The sequence below is a fragment of the Hypomesus transpacificus genome, chromosome 12 (genome assembly GCF_021917145.1).
Source record: "Hypomesus transpacificus isolate Combined female chromosome 12, fHypTra1, whole genome shotgun sequence".
In the NCBI taxonomy this organism is placed as follows: Eukaryota; Metazoa; Chordata; class Actinopteri; order Osmeriformes; family Osmeridae; genus Hypomesus; species Hypomesus transpacificus.
In genome coordinates this window covers 10,590,828-10,608,542 of record NC_061071.1, presented here as the reverse complement: position 1 = coordinate 10,608,542, position 17,715 = coordinate 10,590,828, and the positions used below count along the sequence as shown (strand labels likewise).

The 17,715-nt window shown below is 49.6% G+C and overlaps 1 protein-coding gene across 1 annotated transcript; it reads right to left on the bottom strand.

The window, feature by feature from the left end:
• Positions 1-1,750: 1,750 nt before the first annotated feature.
• On the bottom strand, positions 1,751-17,697 carry pla2r1 (phospholipase A2 receptor 1). Its single transcript, XM_047030496.1, has 30 exons — positions 17,311-17,697; positions 16,003-16,383; positions 14,815-14,982; positions 14,208-14,372; positions 13,950-14,066; positions 13,542-13,694; positions 13,244-13,449; positions 12,953-13,096; positions 12,483-12,593; positions 10,065-10,177; positions 9,755-9,924; positions 8,933-9,141; positions 8,134-8,279; positions 7,946-8,027; positions 7,690-7,825; positions 7,551-7,586; positions 7,266-7,426; positions 7,121-7,179; positions 6,936-7,039; positions 6,724-6,860; positions 6,431-6,548; positions 6,086-6,225; positions 5,816-5,963; positions 4,891-5,126; positions 4,379-4,556; positions 3,956-4,093; positions 3,129-3,266; positions 2,503-2,679; positions 2,247-2,282; positions 1,751-2,043 (listed from the first exon to the last, which is right to left on the bottom strand). The coding sequence occupies exons 1-30, from the start codon at positions 17,444-17,446 to the stop codon at positions 1,826-1,828; spliced, it is 4,461 nt and encodes a 1,486-aa protein (XP_046886452.1). The 5' UTR covers positions 17,447-17,697; the 3' UTR covers positions 1,751-1,825.
• Between the last annotated feature and the right edge of the window lie 18 nt (positions 17,698-17,715).

Below are 17,715 nucleotides of genomic sequence, written 5' to 3'. Positions count from 1 at the left end.
AAACCTAACCGTACATGCAATACCACCTACATCCACCGGGGCCGTTGCTTCAAAACGAGGGGCGAGGGCTTGATGGCAGCAGAGAATGTTTAATAAAGAAACAGGCTCCGGTGGCAGTTCTCCCCTAAACATTCTCTGGCTTCATTTGGCAGAGCAACTTCCGATCACCAAACCTCTTGATGCAAATCACATCAATTATTCATTGTTGTGGCATTAACACGGACATTGGTATCTGAAATGATGATCAGGCATTAATTCGTTGACTGGGACGTAGCTTGAGTTTATTTACATAAACAGCAAGCCAGGAACATGAGTGAAAGTGTGCATTTACGTAGGCCCTATCATTAACATGAACATTATTGAAATTATACAATTGGTAAAAAAGGTAAACTTTCAAGCATCATAATGATCTTCACGGAAAAACCATGAAAATTAACACTGACATACATTGTAGTATCTAATCTACTCTTTTCAAAAGCTTTTATTTAAACGCAATAAAAGTAACAGAATAACATTCAGACCGTTTTTGTTGTTGTTTTATAAAGTGGTTAGCCAGGAAGTAACAGAGCTACGTGAACAATTGTGATAAATAAACCATAAATAAAATACCGTAATTTTCCTAGAATTGTCACATGGTACAAATTACGTTTTTCCAGAGTGTGTGTGGTTGTGTTGTAACAATACAGAATAGCATCAATGTAAAACCTACATCCATCAAAGTCATGTTGCTTCCATAAGATCAGATCCATAAGATACTGACTGGTAAGATCAGTGTTAGAGCATTTGTCTGCAGATCAAGAGGTTGCAGGTTCAAAATCCCCTGTGCTTTGGACAAAAACATCTGGTAACTGAATGCATTGTTAATCAGGTTTGGTCTATTAAGTAAAGTGCTAACAAGGAGAATTTATTAAAAACTATGTTCAAAACGTCCATATTCCCCTGTACCTTAGGATGTAGAATTAAAGCAGTGTTCCTTTTTTCTTTACAATATTAATCATACCGTTTCAACAACTTCCTGGTAACCTTTAGACAACTTCCTGTGAAACTCCTCACACTTTCAGGTACTTCTTATCACAGATATGTCACTTCCTGTGACCCTTCGTCCCCACGCAAACATCATTCCACACAAGTTTGACGTTATCTTAAAGCCAAAACAAGTTCAGTACCATCAGGATTAACGATCATAAAAAAATAATTAAAAAAACTGTTGTGTGTAATCAACTTCATTGTTCTGAGATTTGATGTGTGGTATCGCTATCAGTCTGTCATCACCCTGAGGAATACTGCTTGTCTTGAAGTCATGAAACGGCAAGCTGGACTGCAAGTGGAAAGGAGACAGTCAGAGAGAGAAAGAGAGACAGTCAGAGAGAAAGAGAGAGAAACATTCAGAGAGAGAACACAAGAGAGAGAGAGTGATAGACAGTCAGAGAGAGAGAGAGTGATAGACAGTCAGACAGAGACAGTCAGAGAGAGAGAGAGACCGTCAGAGAGAGACCGTCAGAGAGAGAGAGACCGTCAGAGAGAGAGAGACCGTCAGAGAGACCATCAGAGAGAGAGAGAGACCGTCAGAGAGAGAGACCGTCAGATAGACTGTCAGAGAGAGAGACCTTCAGAGAGAGAGAGAGACCGTCAGAGAGACCGTCAGAAAGAGAGAGACCGTCAGAGAGAGACCGTCAGAGAGAGAGATACAGTCAGAGAGAGACCGTCAGAGAGAGAGATACAGTCAGAGAGAGAGACCGTCAGAGAGAGAGATACAGTCAGAGAAAGACCGTCAGAGAGAGAGATACAGTCAGAGAGAGAGACCGTCAGAGAGAGAGAGAGTGAGCTACTCTCCAGAGTGAGTCTCCAGCTCAGTGATGAGAACGTTTCCATCTGAGTCTGTTGTCTGGGAGCTGTCCTGTCTGTAGTACGCGTTGCCAAACGTCGGAAGTCTCCGGAAGCGCGCCGCGTTTCTCTTGTAAACAAACCAGACCACTCCCACCAGCACAGAGAAAATCAAAATGGCCACCAGGACTGCAGCTAGAACAACCACATGATGAAACCCTGGAAGAAAACAGAGGGTATAAGGGAAGATGAGCCTTATGTGAACTAGTATATATATCCTGCAGTCAGTCAGTGATTACATGCAAAGAGGATGATCATAAGAATGTTTTGGGGATTTAGCTACAGTAAGAAAATCAGGACAAAAGCATCAATTGCTCTTAAAAGTTTTACTGTTTTCAGATAACAGAGGAGATAATTCCTACCATTTAGTGGTTCAACTTTCACCTCAGTGGTGGTACCTGCAAAGAACATACTTTAGTTTCAAACTGGAATTTGCATCTTTATCAGCAACATTCTACCAAATCTTGTTCAAATCCCATTCCTTACGTTTGAATCAAAAGGCAGTTAACACACTTAATCTTCATGACAGAGAGAGACACACACATAGAGGTCGAGAGACTAGAGAGAGAGACTCAGAGAAAGGAAAACGCGTGTGAGGGCACGTGAGGGCGCGCTCACCAGGGTGTGCTTCACAGACGAAGCCGAGCCGTGCGGAGCAGGTGGAGACGTGCCACACCCCGTCCACGATCCTGCTGGACACGCATGTGTCCCCCTTGAAGTCTTCAGGAGACGGAGCCTTGACGCTCCAGCTGGTGAACTCCACGGGAGAACCGTTCAACCACACCATGGCTTCCGCTGGAACAGACCCCCAAACCCAATCAATCAGTCAAGCTTATTTTTATCAATTTCCTGCATCTCCTCTCATCTCTCTTTCTCCTACACATCCCCTGTCTCTTCTCCACTATCATGAAAAAGCTGAACAAATATATCAGAAACGATGACCAAGCAGTGTGTCAGAGACCAAAACCACATCTCAGCTACCAGGATGAGTGCAACCCCGGTGACATGTCAGCTCCATGTGGAGGGGGGGGGGGGAGCGAGGGGGGGTGTGGAGGGGGGGTGTGTAGGGGGGGTGTGGAGGGTAGCGAGGGGGGGTGTGGAGGGGGGGTGTGGAGGAGGGGTAGCGAGGGGAGGTGTGTAGAGTAGCGAGGGGGGGTGTGGAGGGGGGGGGGTGGAGGGGGGGTGTGGAGGGGGGGTAGGGAGGGGGGGGGTAGCGGGGGGTGTGTGGAGGACAGCGAGCTTACCGCTGGTGTCGTACAGCATCCCCAGCCACATGGCCTGGTGGCGGTCGAACCTGAAGGTGGACCACAGCTCCTCTATCTGGCTCATGATGAAGCGCATCTCCTCACGAGTCTCCAAGGTCAGAATATCGGACATATTCGCTGGAGAAAAAAATAAATAATACTAATGTGCTCCTTTAACAGATGCTTTTATCCAGAGCAAAGGTGTGTGTGTTGGATAAGAGCGTCTGCTAAATGACTAAATGTGTGCGCGCGTGTGTGTGTGTGGGGGGGGGGGAGGATATGGTGTAAATGTGCAAGTAAATGTGTGTATTGTAGTGATTAACAAGTTTGGAACACATGCCGATAAACCAGTTTGGCTGCTAGGAGGCCTGCTGCTGCCGGAAATAAAAATAAAAGATTGTGTCCTTGGGCGAGACACTTCACCCTGCTTGCCTCGGGTGGAATGTCCTGTACGTACTGTAAGTCACTCTGGATAAGAGCATCTGCTAAATGACTAAACCTAACGTAACAAACCTGAATACATTTACATTTAGCAGACGCTCTTATCCAGAGCGACTTACAGTAAGTACAGGGACATTCCCCCCGAGGCAAGTAGGGTGAAGTGCCTTGCCCAAGGTCATTTTGGCGGGGCAGGGAATCGATCCGGCAACCTTCTGATTACTAGCCGGACTCCCTCACCGCTCAGCCATCTGACTCCTTACACAGAGGCTACAGAGGCTTAGGAAACTACCATACAGCCTATAGGGGGTGCTATTACCAAACATTTGAATTAAGTCCTTTCGGAGAAAGAGAGAGGAAAAGAAAAGAGAAGAAAGAGAAAGAGCTACCTTTGTTTCTGCAGATGCCTCGGGCCTCCTCCAGAGTGACTTCCTGGAGCATGGTCTCAAAGCTGTAGCAGCCGTCTGCAAACTCCATCCATGCTGACGGACAAGTGTCCCCTGCTGAGACGGTGGGCTTCTCTGTCTCTACAACACACACAACACTGTCTAACATGAAGGAGGAAGGTAGGACCGTAACCAGTCACAGACACGCTGCATGACCCTGGGCTATCACTTCACAGGAGGCACCTGCAGTTTGGAACTCGCTAAAACACACACATTCTTCCATGTAAATATCGCCCTGCTACAAATACAAGAAACATCCCAGGGCTATGACGATATATGATGAGATCTGTGTCTGGTCCTGTCAAACCAGATGCTGGTTAGGGTCTCTGCATGACTGAGGGACAGGGTGCATTCTGGGATACCCACTGGTAGGGGGGACGTGACACAGGCCTCCGGACAGCGGCGTGTCGCAGTCGGCCCTCCTCCAGCCCCCGCTGGGGTCCATGTACACGCAGTCGGCCTCCACAGAGTCCCCGCTGTCGGCGGCGTCCCAGTGGCTGAACACCGTGTCGCTCCCGTCCGTCCAGCGGTAGCTGAGGGAATCCTGGGAGGGAAACCAGGCACAGACAGGAAGTCAGACAGACAGGAAGCCAGACAGACAGGAAGCCAGACAGACAGGAAGCCAGACAGACAGGAAGTCAGACAGACAGGAAGCCAGACAGACAGGAAGCCAGACAGACAGGAAGTCAGACAGACAGGAAGCCAGACAGACAGGAAGTCAGACAGACAGGAAGCCAGACAGACAGGAAGCCAGACAGACAGAAAGCCAGACAGACAGGAAGCCAGACAGACAGGAAGTCACACAGACAGGAAGTCTCACACAGAGGAAGTCAGACCCACACAGTAGAGATAGTGGGCGTGGCTGCAGGGCTACGTACATCCTGCCTGTAGAGGCCGATCCAGAGGGATGCGTCCAGCCTGTTAACCAGCACGGTGAGGAAGGCCTGGTGGAAGGGGTCAGTGATGCTGACCAGGTCTGAGCCGTCCTCCAGACACACCCGCAGGGCCTGGTACCAGCTCAGGTTCCCCTGCAGCACCCGGTAGCTCCGCCCCCGGTACTCAGGACGCTCAGGCAGGGGGTGGAGGTAGGAGTGGGTGGGAGGGCTGGACGGGTCTGGGGGAGGGGGTGGTGGGGTGGTGGAGGTGGTGTTATGTGTGGGGATGGCAGAGGATGGGGGAGTAGGCAACAAATGCATGAACACAGTTTATAAATAATTTCAGTCAAAATGAGACAGACAAACATGAGGACAGACAGGCAGGCAGACAGACAGCGTGTCAGACAGACAGGCAGCGTGTCAGACAGACAGGCAGCGTGTCAGACAGACAGGCAGCGTGTCTATTGGAGAAATTAAGAATGTAGCGTTTTATAATGAATAATACTGGTGTTTAGCAGAGGAACCCCTCCCCACATAAACTATAGATGACACTAGGCTTACGTAAACAGACTAGGCTGCTCATTATCCTACTGAAAATGCCATAAATATGCTTAGTCTTATATGTACTGAGTGGGCCTGTTGGTCAGCTTAGAAGGGGTTAGGAACTCTGTAAGTTTCCACTGCTAAGGACACACACACGTGCACATGCGGTAACTCTGGGATCGATCACCTTGACACCTGATATTCAGGGGAGGGGACTTCCCACCTATATGTTTAAATGGTCTTACATGAAGACTAGACAACCAGACAACTTTGTATTGCGATCAGATTTGTCTTCTTGCCGGCAAGCTTAAAACTATTGTACCTTCTTTGAATCCGATGACTTTGTGCATTACTTGATAAAGGAATGATGTTAACAGTGTCCTACCTTGGGGTTTCTGACACACAAAACCGTAACCAGTCTCAGTGCAGACGTCATCGTACCACTTCCCTGTCAGGTGGACGTTGTGGTTGTTGGAGAGCACCGTGCACAGAGGCTCATCTGCTGCTAGAGACCCGCTCAGCCACTCCTCCTGCTGACTCACACACACACACAGAACAACACACACACACACACACACCAGCACTTAATTGCTGAATGTAGTTGAAAGTGTAAAGTGTCTGTTCTGATCAGATGATGAGCTGTGTGTGTTCTCACAGAGGGAGAGTTCTTAGGTTCCACCGGAGACCAGTTTGTGTAGCTCACAGGCCTGCCATTGGCCCATTTCATGGTGTCCTCATCTCGTAGGCCAATCCACACGCCCACAGCTCCACCCTGAAGGAGCATGGTGATGTAGGCTGAGGACAGCAAACAACAACACAATATAGAATGTTACGATATGATACGGTCTGATATGATACGATGCAACACGATACGATCCAATATATTGCGATAGAATACAAAACTATACTATTGCCCATACCAAACAGTACAACCCACAGTACAGGTGATTTATGTAGCAGGATGATAAAGGTTGTTTAAACTCAAGCGTCTGGCTGCTACCTTGCTCTATCTCGTCCTCGATGGCCACCAGTGAGCCCTGGAAGGAGGAGCAGATGAACTGGGCGTCCCGCCAGCTCTTCCCCTCGGAGGGACTGCTGGGGAGGTGCAGCAGGAGACACTGGGGGGAGGGGCAGGGAGAGGGGGGAGGAGCAGGGAGAGGGATAGGGGGGAGGGCAGGGAGAGCCGTCAGGACAATCTGGGGCTTCTGGATCACTCGGGGAGTGGTGATGTGTGTGTGTGTGTGCTTTGTGTGTGTGTGTGTGTGTGCTCTGTGTGTGTGTGTGTGTGTGTACCTTGTGTCCGTAGTACAGCCACCTCTCAGGACAGCCCCCGATGTAGTGAGGCTCTCTGGGGATCTCCACCACCGACACCGTCCGACGCTTACAAACGTAACCATGGAGACCACCACACTCCCTCGCCGTCCACCTCCCTGCCCGCACAACGTGACAGAGCATGAGTGTGTCTGAGTGTGTGTGAGAGTGTGTGTGTGTGTGTGTGTACTAACCTGACTGGTAAGACATGGTGGTACAGAGTTTCTGTTTGACAGGAGCAGAGTGGGAGCTGCCTTCAGCCCAGTGATGATAGTCCAGCTCTGATCCGTCACTCCAACTGCACACACACACACACATTAGGCCCCTCCCCCAGTGAGACAGAGAGTTATGGTGTGTGTGACCCAGAGCGGCTGATCACCTGAACTTCTCTGTCACTGAGTCTGCAGACAGGCCGATCCACCAATCAGAGCTGCCCGACTGGAAAAGAACAGATTCTCTCATTTACCGTTCCTCTTATTTCGTGTGTGTGTGAGTGTGTATGTGAGTGTGTGTGTTCCCCTTACCCGCCCCATGCGCTCTTTAACAAATCTCAGCTCCTCTCTAGAGTGGATGGACAGGAGGCTGGCACCCATCATCTGACATGCCAGTGACACCGCCTCCCAGGGAAACGGCTTTTTGGCCAACAGATATTCTGCTCCTTTGTAGAAAACCCAGGGTTCATCCTCTGCAGAAAAAATGACCCACATATACAAACATGTCCCAAGTTTGGTCAGCTTAAGAACCAGAGTTAGGAGGTTGTTCTTGTCCACATACAGGAAGTGAGGAGGTCATGTGATGATGTCACTCACGATCTGTGTACCAGTAGGGCTTGTTCAGCTCAACACCTGAGAAACAAAGACACAGTAACCTCATTCACCTGCACTCCAAAACGCTCTGACTAATCTCAGAGGTCACGTGTGTGTGTTTGTGTGTCGTGAGGAGTCACACCTCGTGCCACGTTGCAGATCCACTCATGCTGGCCATCACAGGGTTGAGGGAGCAGAGAGTTGGTCAGATCACTGAACACAGCACAACTATGACTGTCATCCTCCTCGTTCTTATCCTCAATGAACGACGACACCACCTGGGAGGGGGAGGGGAGGACATTAACATGGTACGGGGCAACCCACTATGTGTGAGTGCATGTGCCCGTGATAAAACTACACCATCATAAACAAAACAAACAACAACCAGAGAATCTTACGGGGGTCCGGTCTGACCACTCCCAGGTGCCAGTCTGTGGATCTCTCTTGTTCAGGCCCACCCAGAACCAGCGACCCTCTGTTCTGGAGAAACACCACCACACACACACACACAACACAGCTGCTTGGTTCACCACGCCACCCGGTTTCAGTGGTTCAGTAGAAGTACAGGACAGACAGAGCTCCTAACCCTTCGAACATGCCCTGCAGCAGCTGGCGGACAAACTGCTGGTCCTCGTAGTGGTGGAAGCTGGCCAGCTCAGCACCCACCGCCTGGCAGAAGTAGTCAGCCTCCACCCAGGAACGCTTCATCAGGATCTTCTCACTGTGGAACGCCTGGGGAGGAGGAGGAGACAGAGGAGGAGACAGAGGAGGAGACAGAGGAAGAGGAGACAGAGGAGGAGGAGGAGACAGAGGAGGAGACAGAGGAGGAGACAGAGGAAGAGGAGACAGAGGAGGAGGAGACAGAGGAGGAGACAGAGGAAGAGGAGACAGAGGAGGAGACAGAGGAAGAGACAGAGGAGGAGACCGAGGAGGAGGAGACAGAGGAGGAGAAGACAGAGGAGGAGACAGAGGAAGAGGAGACAGAGGAGGAGACAGAGGAAGAGACAGAGGAGGAGACCGAGGAGGAGGAGACAGAGGAGGAGACAGGGAGGAGGAGACAGGGAGGAGGAGACAGAGGAGGAGGAAACAGGGAGGAGAGGAGGAGACAGAGGAGGAGGAAACAGGGAGGAGAGGAGGAGACAGAGGAGGAGGAAACAGGGAGGAGAAGAAGAAAGAGGAAAAGGAGGAGAGAGAAGTCACTCATTCTTCCAGTCCATGGTACACAGCAAGAGAGACAAAGAGAGAGAGAGACAAACAAAAGAGATAATATCTTCACATAGCTAGAAGGCATCAAAGGATAACAGAAAAGCAAGGGGGACAGGAGATGGGGAAGAAAGAAGAGAAAGATAAAAAGAGAGAACTCAGACAGAACAGTGTGGGCAGACCTTGTAACAGTGAAGCAGACCAGAGTGAGATTCCCAGCCCAGGGGACAGGGGGCGTACGCGTCGATGTGCTGCACTGGCAGGTGCACTTCCTGGTAGCTGCTGATGCTTTGCTTACACACTGACAAGGCCTTCTGGGAAATGCAGTCTTTCACCTCCCAGTGACCCAGGGCCTGGCCACCCGACATAGCAACACAACCACCTGAACTAACTAGAGAGAGGAGGGGTGAGGGGAGACAGGGAGGGAAGGACTCAGACATTTAAATTACATTAGGCAAAACCTACCATTAAGGTTACTAGCAAGTAACTACATAGCAACCCCCATAGCAACAGTTTTTCCATTCTTCTCTGAGGGTTAAGGCTGGTTATAGGTGTTGATCGGTGGGCATCTGGAAAGCCCTCTGTGACAGTGCTTGTAAACAGGGCTGAACAAACACAGTCAGCTGTGATGATGGTGTGATGACAAGGAGGGTTTACGACAAACACTGGAGGGCTAAACAAACAGTTTGTCCAGCCTCCTTCATTCTTAGACTGCTCACCTGTGAGAACATGCCGCAGGGACAGTGAGTCAGAACCAACTAAAGGTGGGTGCGTGTTTGGGTACCTCCTGTGAGGGTTGTGTGTGATTGCATACAGATAAAAGGATAGATAGGAATTTCCCCTAGGGGAAATTGAAAGTGTGTTTTGTGCATTTGAGTGCCTGTGTGTGTATTGTGTGTGAGAGTGTGTGAGACTGTATGTGTGCTGTATGAGCGTGAGTGCGTATATGAGAGTGTGTGTATGTGAGACTGTGTGTATGTGAGAGTGTGCACAGGTTGTGGGACCTGGTTGGTGCTTGTTCCAGTTGGTGTAGGTGAGAGGGAGGGAGGAGCCGTTGTGCCCCAGCCAACTGTACTCCCCGGTGTTGTTCTGGTCTTGGAAGGCCGTCCAGTAAGAAGTGCTCTCATTGGCTCCCAGCTCGTTGATCAGACTGTTGACAAACGCCTGCTCGAACCTGTCAGGGTGGGATGACATGGTGAGGAGGAGGACACAGGGAGGAGGAAGAGGGGGTGAGAGGAGATGAGTGAGGGGTGGGATGGGGTGAGAGGAGATGAGCGAGGGGTGGGATGGGGTGAGAGGAGCGCTGTGTCCCACCTGTCCTCCAGGGTCAGCAGGGGGGCCTTGCAGTAGTACCCACGGACAGCATCCTGGAACGTCTGGGGGTGAGAGGTCACCGTGTAGCAGGAGTGACCCCACCGCTTCCAGCCCTGAACACAACATCACCACGGTTACTTTACACATTACATTCTTGTTATGGTTAGGACTGTTAGTGTGTTTTTTTTATTCAACAGACCCTTTTATCCCCATTGACAGTGTACATAGTGCACATAGAAACGACAGCAGGAGATCGGGTTCGAACTGTGTTTCTGTGGTCAGAGTCAAGCTCTGCATTAACCAGCCACATCGCTAAGGACCTCTGACAGCACCTTCGTCCTGCCGTGATGGAAACACACTTTTTGACGCCACTTCCCTTCAGAGAATCTACAGGGTGATATTAACCAATATCACCAAAGCTGAACACACTGGGAGATCCTATTACAGTTTAATGTACTCCCTTGCCCCCTGTACACACCTGAAATAAGTCCGTTTGTTAGGAGCGCTGTCTACAGCGCCACCACTGGATAGAGTTACTGTCTAAATACACCGACTATCTGGAGCAAGACTGTGGAACTAGCCAAGAACGGACAGCTGCTACTACAAACTAACAGAGCAGCAGAGAATAGAGAGAGAGAGGGGAGGAGAGAGACAAGAGAGAGAGATGGAGAGGGGGAGAGAGAGAGAGAGAGAGAGAGAGAGAGAGAGAGAGAGAGAGAGAGAGAGAGAGAGAGAGAGAGAGGAAATGAGGAGTAGACAGGAGGGGCTGGAGGGTTAGGGAGGGGCTGGAGGGTTAGGTGGAGGCTGGCTCGGGGGGCAGGGTGGGGGCTGCATGCGGATATGAATTGGTGGAGCTGTGTTTTCACAGGTGGTCTCCATTTGACCCCTCTATGCCCCCAAGATTAACCCCAATGCACTTGGTGACCAACCACCCCAGAGCCAGAACACTCGCGTGTCGAAGGAATGCACAACAAAGGAGCTGTTCACTGAGCCCTCCTTTCAATGAGGAACAGTGGAAGTATTAGGATCTGAATCAAGTGGCATGAATTAGTATTAGTGATGGTATTAGTAATAGTATTAGTATTCATTATCTGAATCAGGTAACATTTTTTGCTGTCACTGTTGTATGTAAACTCATTTGTTTTCAAATAAGACTCAAGTTTCTGGTCAAGCGAAGCTTAGGTTACAACAAACGGCGCTTAAAAGAAACAAGTTCTAAAAACGGATTCCATCCTCAGAGCTGTCGAGCGCGTCCACAGACTCTCTTCAGTCCGGAGCACTGAAGAAGCCTTCATGACTCCAGATGTCCGTAAACTAGATTTCTGCTCGTCACAATAGTCAGACAGCACAGTAGGCTACGTCTGTCAGAGGTTGTTGAATCAGCTCATTGTTCGTCAACACAAAACAGACTTTCCTGTCACTACAAAAACAAAACAACAAATATGACAGACAAATTATTTGTACAACTAGCAAGCAAGCTGACAGATAATTGAGTACATTATAATGTAGCTAAAAATGGTTAGCCTAGCTAACGTAACTGCTAAAATCCTAGCTAGATAGCTAGAGCTAGCCTAGCTATCTAGCTAGCTACTTTTACCGTGAGTTGGATAACGTTACCTTCGTAATTGTAGATGTTGCTCGAAACGTACAATTTAAACCCATTTTCCATTTCCACAATCGCGCTTGAAGGCAGCACCGTAGACATCGGTAATTATTATTTTGGGAAGACAGTCCAAACTCCTCTTAAAGAATGGCATTTTGTAACTGCTCTCTACCGGAAGTTGGTCACCTGTCTTATGCATTATGCGGAAGTGGTGCGTGCATTGTGGATTGAAGGGGGGGAAGGACTTGTGCAAGTTAAGGCGGAAATGTAAGTTGGTCTTCCGTCAACGTCCCAAGCGTAACTTTTTTCGTTGCGGTCATGATGAATTCAAAGCAAAATATCATTTTAAAATGTTGTTAGAATTGCAACAAACATTTAACAACAGTATATATAGATATTTTAATAAGTTAATTGGTTTGGCAGCCCACCTGTATTACCCTAGCGGACCACTAGTGGGCCGCGGGCCACAGGTTGGGAATCGCTGCTAACCGGTTAAGCTAACGACCCAACTAACGGCTAACGACTGACGATTTTCAAATGTCAACGCTCTTGACTAAATATGGGTATCAAAAGAAGGTTGGTGCTGAATTTGCTGATCAGAAGATGAGATATAAGAAATATGTTGAGAGAGCATTTCAGAATTCAGACTGTGGCTTAGCCCAAACTGTAGGCTTACTGTCGCAGATCCTTATCAGACTGTGGTGGGGAAAGTGTTATGTTGTTTGCGCTGAATAATGATGGGTGTGTGAGTGTGTGCATGGGTTAGTACATGTGTGTGTGTGTGTGAGTGTGTGTGTGTGTGTGTGTTGACCTACCACAGGACAGCCCTCGTCCCAGTCTTCTGACTGATGGGGAGGCAGCAGACCAGGTTTCCTGCACACTGCAGGCAGCCATGTGTCACAGGGAGCCAGGGTCCAGCTGCCTTCCTGTACACACACACCAGACACACACACACACACACACCACACACACACACACCACACACACACGAACGCACAAGCACACACACCGCACACCATAATTTGCACTGCCTCCTCAAATGAACCACATTCTCAAAATATGTTTCTTGGCTCTAATTTATAGACACGGTTGGAGAGAGAGAGGAAATGCAGGAAATGGCCAAGGCCGGAATCGAACCCATTCTCCTCCGTTGGGGCCTTAGCAGCACGCAGTCTTACCCAGTGAGCCACTGGGACCTCTCCTCACATGCACCAGGACAGTGGTAACAGCTTTGAGTAGAGAAAGACTGTGTGTGTGTGTGAGTGTGTGTGTGTCAGGGACCCACCTTCCTGTCAGCCTTGGCGCAGAGCAAGCCGTTACCGTGGTGATAGACAGGCTGTTGAGGGTGCCAGAGGGTGAGGGTGACGGGGGAGCCATCTGACCACTCCACCTCCGCAGACCGCACCCTCTTCACCAGACCGATCCACACCTCGAGTGGGCGTCGGACACTGGAGAACACACACACACACAGTCACAACGATAAAAGGAACTACGCTAACAGCAGTAGACTACAGTAACAGTAACTGGTTTCTAGGGTGGCGGCAGTTACTACATTAACAGTGGTTTCCAAGGGGACAGCAGGCGGTAGTTTCTCACGGTTTGCCAGCAGGCGCAGCAGCAGCTTGACCTCAGAGAGGGAGTGGAGGCTGGCGAGGCCGGCTGCCTCCGAGTCACATGCCTCCAAGGACTCCTCCCACGATCCTGCCTCCACCATCCGGTAGCAGAAACCATTGTGGGACACCCATCCCTCCAGACACTCTGTACGATAGTACTGCCAGTTACCTGTGGAGGGGCTAAATCAGTGCTCGGTACTATACGCTCTCATAAAGTGACCAATCACGTATCAAGGACAGTGGTCCTGATCCAGTTCCTACTTAGCGGTTCGGCCCGGCGGGTGTTGTTAGGCATCTTCTTACAGATGTAGGGCAGAGCCGACTCACACGCCAGGCTGTGCCACGGGGAACGCCCCCCGTGAGAGAGGTACACCCCACACTGCCTGTTGTCCTTCAGGGGGGTGGGCGACAGCCCTGGAGACACACCACAAGAGCCAATATTCACTTATTAAATATACAGTCTAACAGTGTCCAGGTGGTCTGTCCTGACCTGGTCTGTCAGTGACCTGTTCTGTCAGTGACCTGTTCTGTCAGTGACCTGCTCTGTCAGTGACCTGCTCTGTCAGTGACCTGCTCTATCAGTGACCTGCTCTGTCAGTGACCTGGTCTGTCAGTGACTTGGTCTGTCAGTGACCTACTCTGTCAGTGACCTGCCAAGCCTCACGTTACCTGAGGTGAAGTTGACCAGGCTGAGAGGAGAGCCGTCTGACCACTGCCACCCCTCTCCCTCCCTTAGGTGGTTCAGTCCGATCCACACCATGACCCCCAGGTCACCACCAAGACGCTCTGAAGGGAGGGAGGGGGGTGGGGACGACAAGGACAAATATGAGTATGTGTGTGTACCCTGGAAGTATCTGTGCTTGACAGGTCAGTATACAGTTTACACAGTGTGTGTGTGTGTGTGTGTGTGTGTGTGAGAGAGCCTACCCTGGATGTATTTGAGCTCTTCCAGGTGTGTGATGCTGAGCAGGCTGGCTCCCTGGGCCAGGCAGGAGGAGTGGGCCTGGCTCCAGGTGAGGATGGTGTACAGGTTGAACTGGTAGCAGGCCCCCAGCTCCTGGCTCGCGTCCCAGAACGTGTCACAGCTGGAGTCTGCCACACACACACACACATGTTACCTCGGCTAGGACAGGTGTGTGTGTTACCTGGGCTGGGGCAGGTGTGTGTGTGTTACCTGGGCTGGAGCAGGTGTGTGTGTGTGTGTGTTACCTGGGCTGGGGCAGGTGTGTGTGTGTTACCTGGGCTGGGGCAGGTGTGTGTGTTACCTGGGCTGGGGCAGGTGTGTGTGTTACCTAGGCTGGGGCAGGTGTGTGTGTGTTACCTGGGCTGGGGCAGGTGTGTGTGTGTGTTACCTGGGCTGGGGCAGGTGTGTGTGTGTGTTACCTGGGCTGGGGCAGGTGTGTGTGTTACCCGGGCTGGGGCAGGTGTGTGTGTGTTACCTGGGCTGGGGCAGGTGTGTGTGTGCGTTACCTGGGCTGGGGCAGGTGTGTGTGTGTGTGTGTTACCTGGGCTGGGGCAGGTGTGTGTATGTTACCTGGGCTGGGGCAGAAGCCCCACTTCTCGTCGTAGCGGCTGGTGGTAGAGCACCAGAGGTAATGATCCTCTCTGCCCTCAGTGGTGCACTCTGAGTACCAGCGGTTGTTGTACCTGAAGGGCAGAGCGCAGGGCGTGCCGTGGGCGTTCCCCTGAAGAGGGTGGATCTCTGTAAGGGAGAACAGCCTTCATGAAGCTTGTCACCATAGCGATCTACCAGGGTCCTAGGGTTCGATTTACATTTTGAAATCGGCAAATTCCCCCCCATACCCCTTTCCACACAAACACTGTTAAGAAAATTACATTTAACGGCCGCATCCTCACTTATTAAAAAAGCTTTCACATCCACATTTGAAAATCAACGTATGCCCCTGCGATCAACAGTCACGTTTAAAGTGAGTGTGCGTTTTGAGAGGCACTGTTTGTATGTCGCTTTGGATAAAAGCGACAACAACGAAACCAACACTCCTCTTCAACGACATGGACACTAATTAGTTAAACAGACGGTTTTATTCAGAGACATCAAGGATCAGAAGTGCAACAGTGTTTTGGTGGCGATTCAAGGAATGGTCTTAAAAGACATGCATGTTTGTTCATTGGTTGACTGCCCCAATCAGTGTTGCCAGGTCCGCGGTTTTCCCATGGAAGTGGGCTACTTTTGAAGTGTTGCTGCGGGTTGAATTTTTTGTCCGTTCGTTCGTGTACACCCATTTTGTGTGCAAATTACATGAATAACTTTAAATATCAATCCATATTTTAAATGAAATAATTTATTTATACCCAAATCCTACCAAACTGACTCCAAATCAGCATGTACACACATGGACATGGGACACGCCCACATACACACGCACTGTGCGTGTGCACACGTGCCTAATGCTCTCAGTTGGTGTTACTTTGTAGATATTACAATACATTTGGCAATGAAATAAATGCCGTTGGACTTTAAAAGCAGTGTATATGGTTTGGCAGGGGCATATTTTGAGTTCTGATATTGGGCTGGTTTTATTGGCCATTGGGCTGGTTTTGGGCTGGTTTTGATTGGCCATTGGGCTGGTTTTGGGCTGGTTTTGATTGGCCATTGGGCTGGTTTTGGGCTGGTTTTGATTGGCCATTGGGCTGGTTTCGTCACACAGACCTGGCAACCCTGGCCCCAATCCAAACTTTGGTGATCAACGAACCCACTCACCTTCGTACGGGTAGGCGCACGGGCCCTCTCCGAGCGTGGATAACTTCCTCCACTTGTGGTAGGAGTTCTTCTTCACAGCCACCAACCGTCCCTCCACTGACAGTTTCAGCTGGGAAGCCCCGTAGAGCGTGTTTCCCTTACAGCGCCACCACAGGGTCCGGAGAGGCGAGTCGCACTCGAAGGTGCCTAGCGGGTTGGTAACGTCGCTGATGTTCAGGCCCAGACACAGACTGCTGCCCAGGTTGAAGAGACGGTGGCGGGAAACCCACTTCCAGAGCATGCGCTGCGTCGGCCGATTGCAGCTTTCGAGGGTCAGGTTGGAATCACCGGCGCTGACGCAGCGATTTAGCATGGAGCTCTGCAGAATGAAGAGGCCCTTGTCTGGGGAGGAGGGTGGATGGATCAATAGGATACATTCTTATGATAATAGATGATTCTTTGGCAAAGATACGTCCAGCGTTGCGCGCCAGGATGACAGTGTGTGTTATCAGCAAATCTGAGCCATTCTGAAGGATTAGGCTACCGGACAGAGGTCCTGGTTCATATTTCACTCATGGAGAACAGTGCTTCATGGTCTAGACATGTAAGGCCCCTCAAAACAACCTCTGCTAGGGGCCATAATAGTGAAACTGGATCATGTCTTGAGGCACAAAGACATGTCCAAAAAGGAGGGGCGGTTATCGGTGATATGCACGTTGAGTAAAAAAAAGAAACAACTACTAGCCTATACGTAAGAATATATGTTTAACAGCTTGCATTTTACCACGTATTAAACATCTGTGTAGGCTTACTGATGAACATTCACCGTTAAACATGTAGGCCTGCCGTCATGATTTGTGTACAATTGATAAGGTCAGCAAATTAGAAAATGTATATCTAGTGTTTGTGTTCAGCTAGTGTGTATTCAGTTTTGAGATTTGCGAGTGTGTCATGAAAGTCAAAGTGCGTGCGTGCGGCTGTGCGCGTTTCGTTGTGGAACAACTTTCACTAAACCTACTCATTGTAAGGTCTCGGAACGCACAGATTTGTTGGTTCTAATAGTGTCATGACGCTGTAACCTATGACTGAAACGTAACCTACTAAATGAGAATTACAACATGTGGTTATTCAGCACAGCGCATGCCATCCAACAGGCTGAAGGCTAATGCAAGTTGTTACAGAAACCTACTTGCTACTTTTATCATGAACCATGCACCATAGTAGTAGAATGTTATTTTATATATTCACTTTTCCAGGTGTGCATGATGGTTAACTCGCAGTAATGTACTGCTCAAACGAAAACATTTATTGTGAACCGGGTAAACTTACTGTATAATTCAGAAAGTTGATTTTTATCCAGAACTTCATCTTCACTAGCACATGCACAGTGATTCACCAAAAACAAAGCCAAGATACAACTCAACAATGCTGAAAACTCGATGCAACGAGACCGCTGTTTTCTCATGTCGACGACTAGTTGCAATATAAAGGCAGCGGTTCGTACATTCCGAGGATTTCGAAGTCTGTTTCGGGTTGTTTTCTCCACAACTTTCCGCAGGTTTTGGAAAGCGCGACGTCACATGCCAGTAAGCCCACGCTGCTGTTTCAGTGGCTACTCGGGTCTGTCTCAGCGGCCAGTCAACACAGAACTTTTTCATGGGCGGGGGACAGACAAAACTGATGTCGAAAATCAGAACATTTCTAAACAATACTCAATACATTTCCACTAACAAG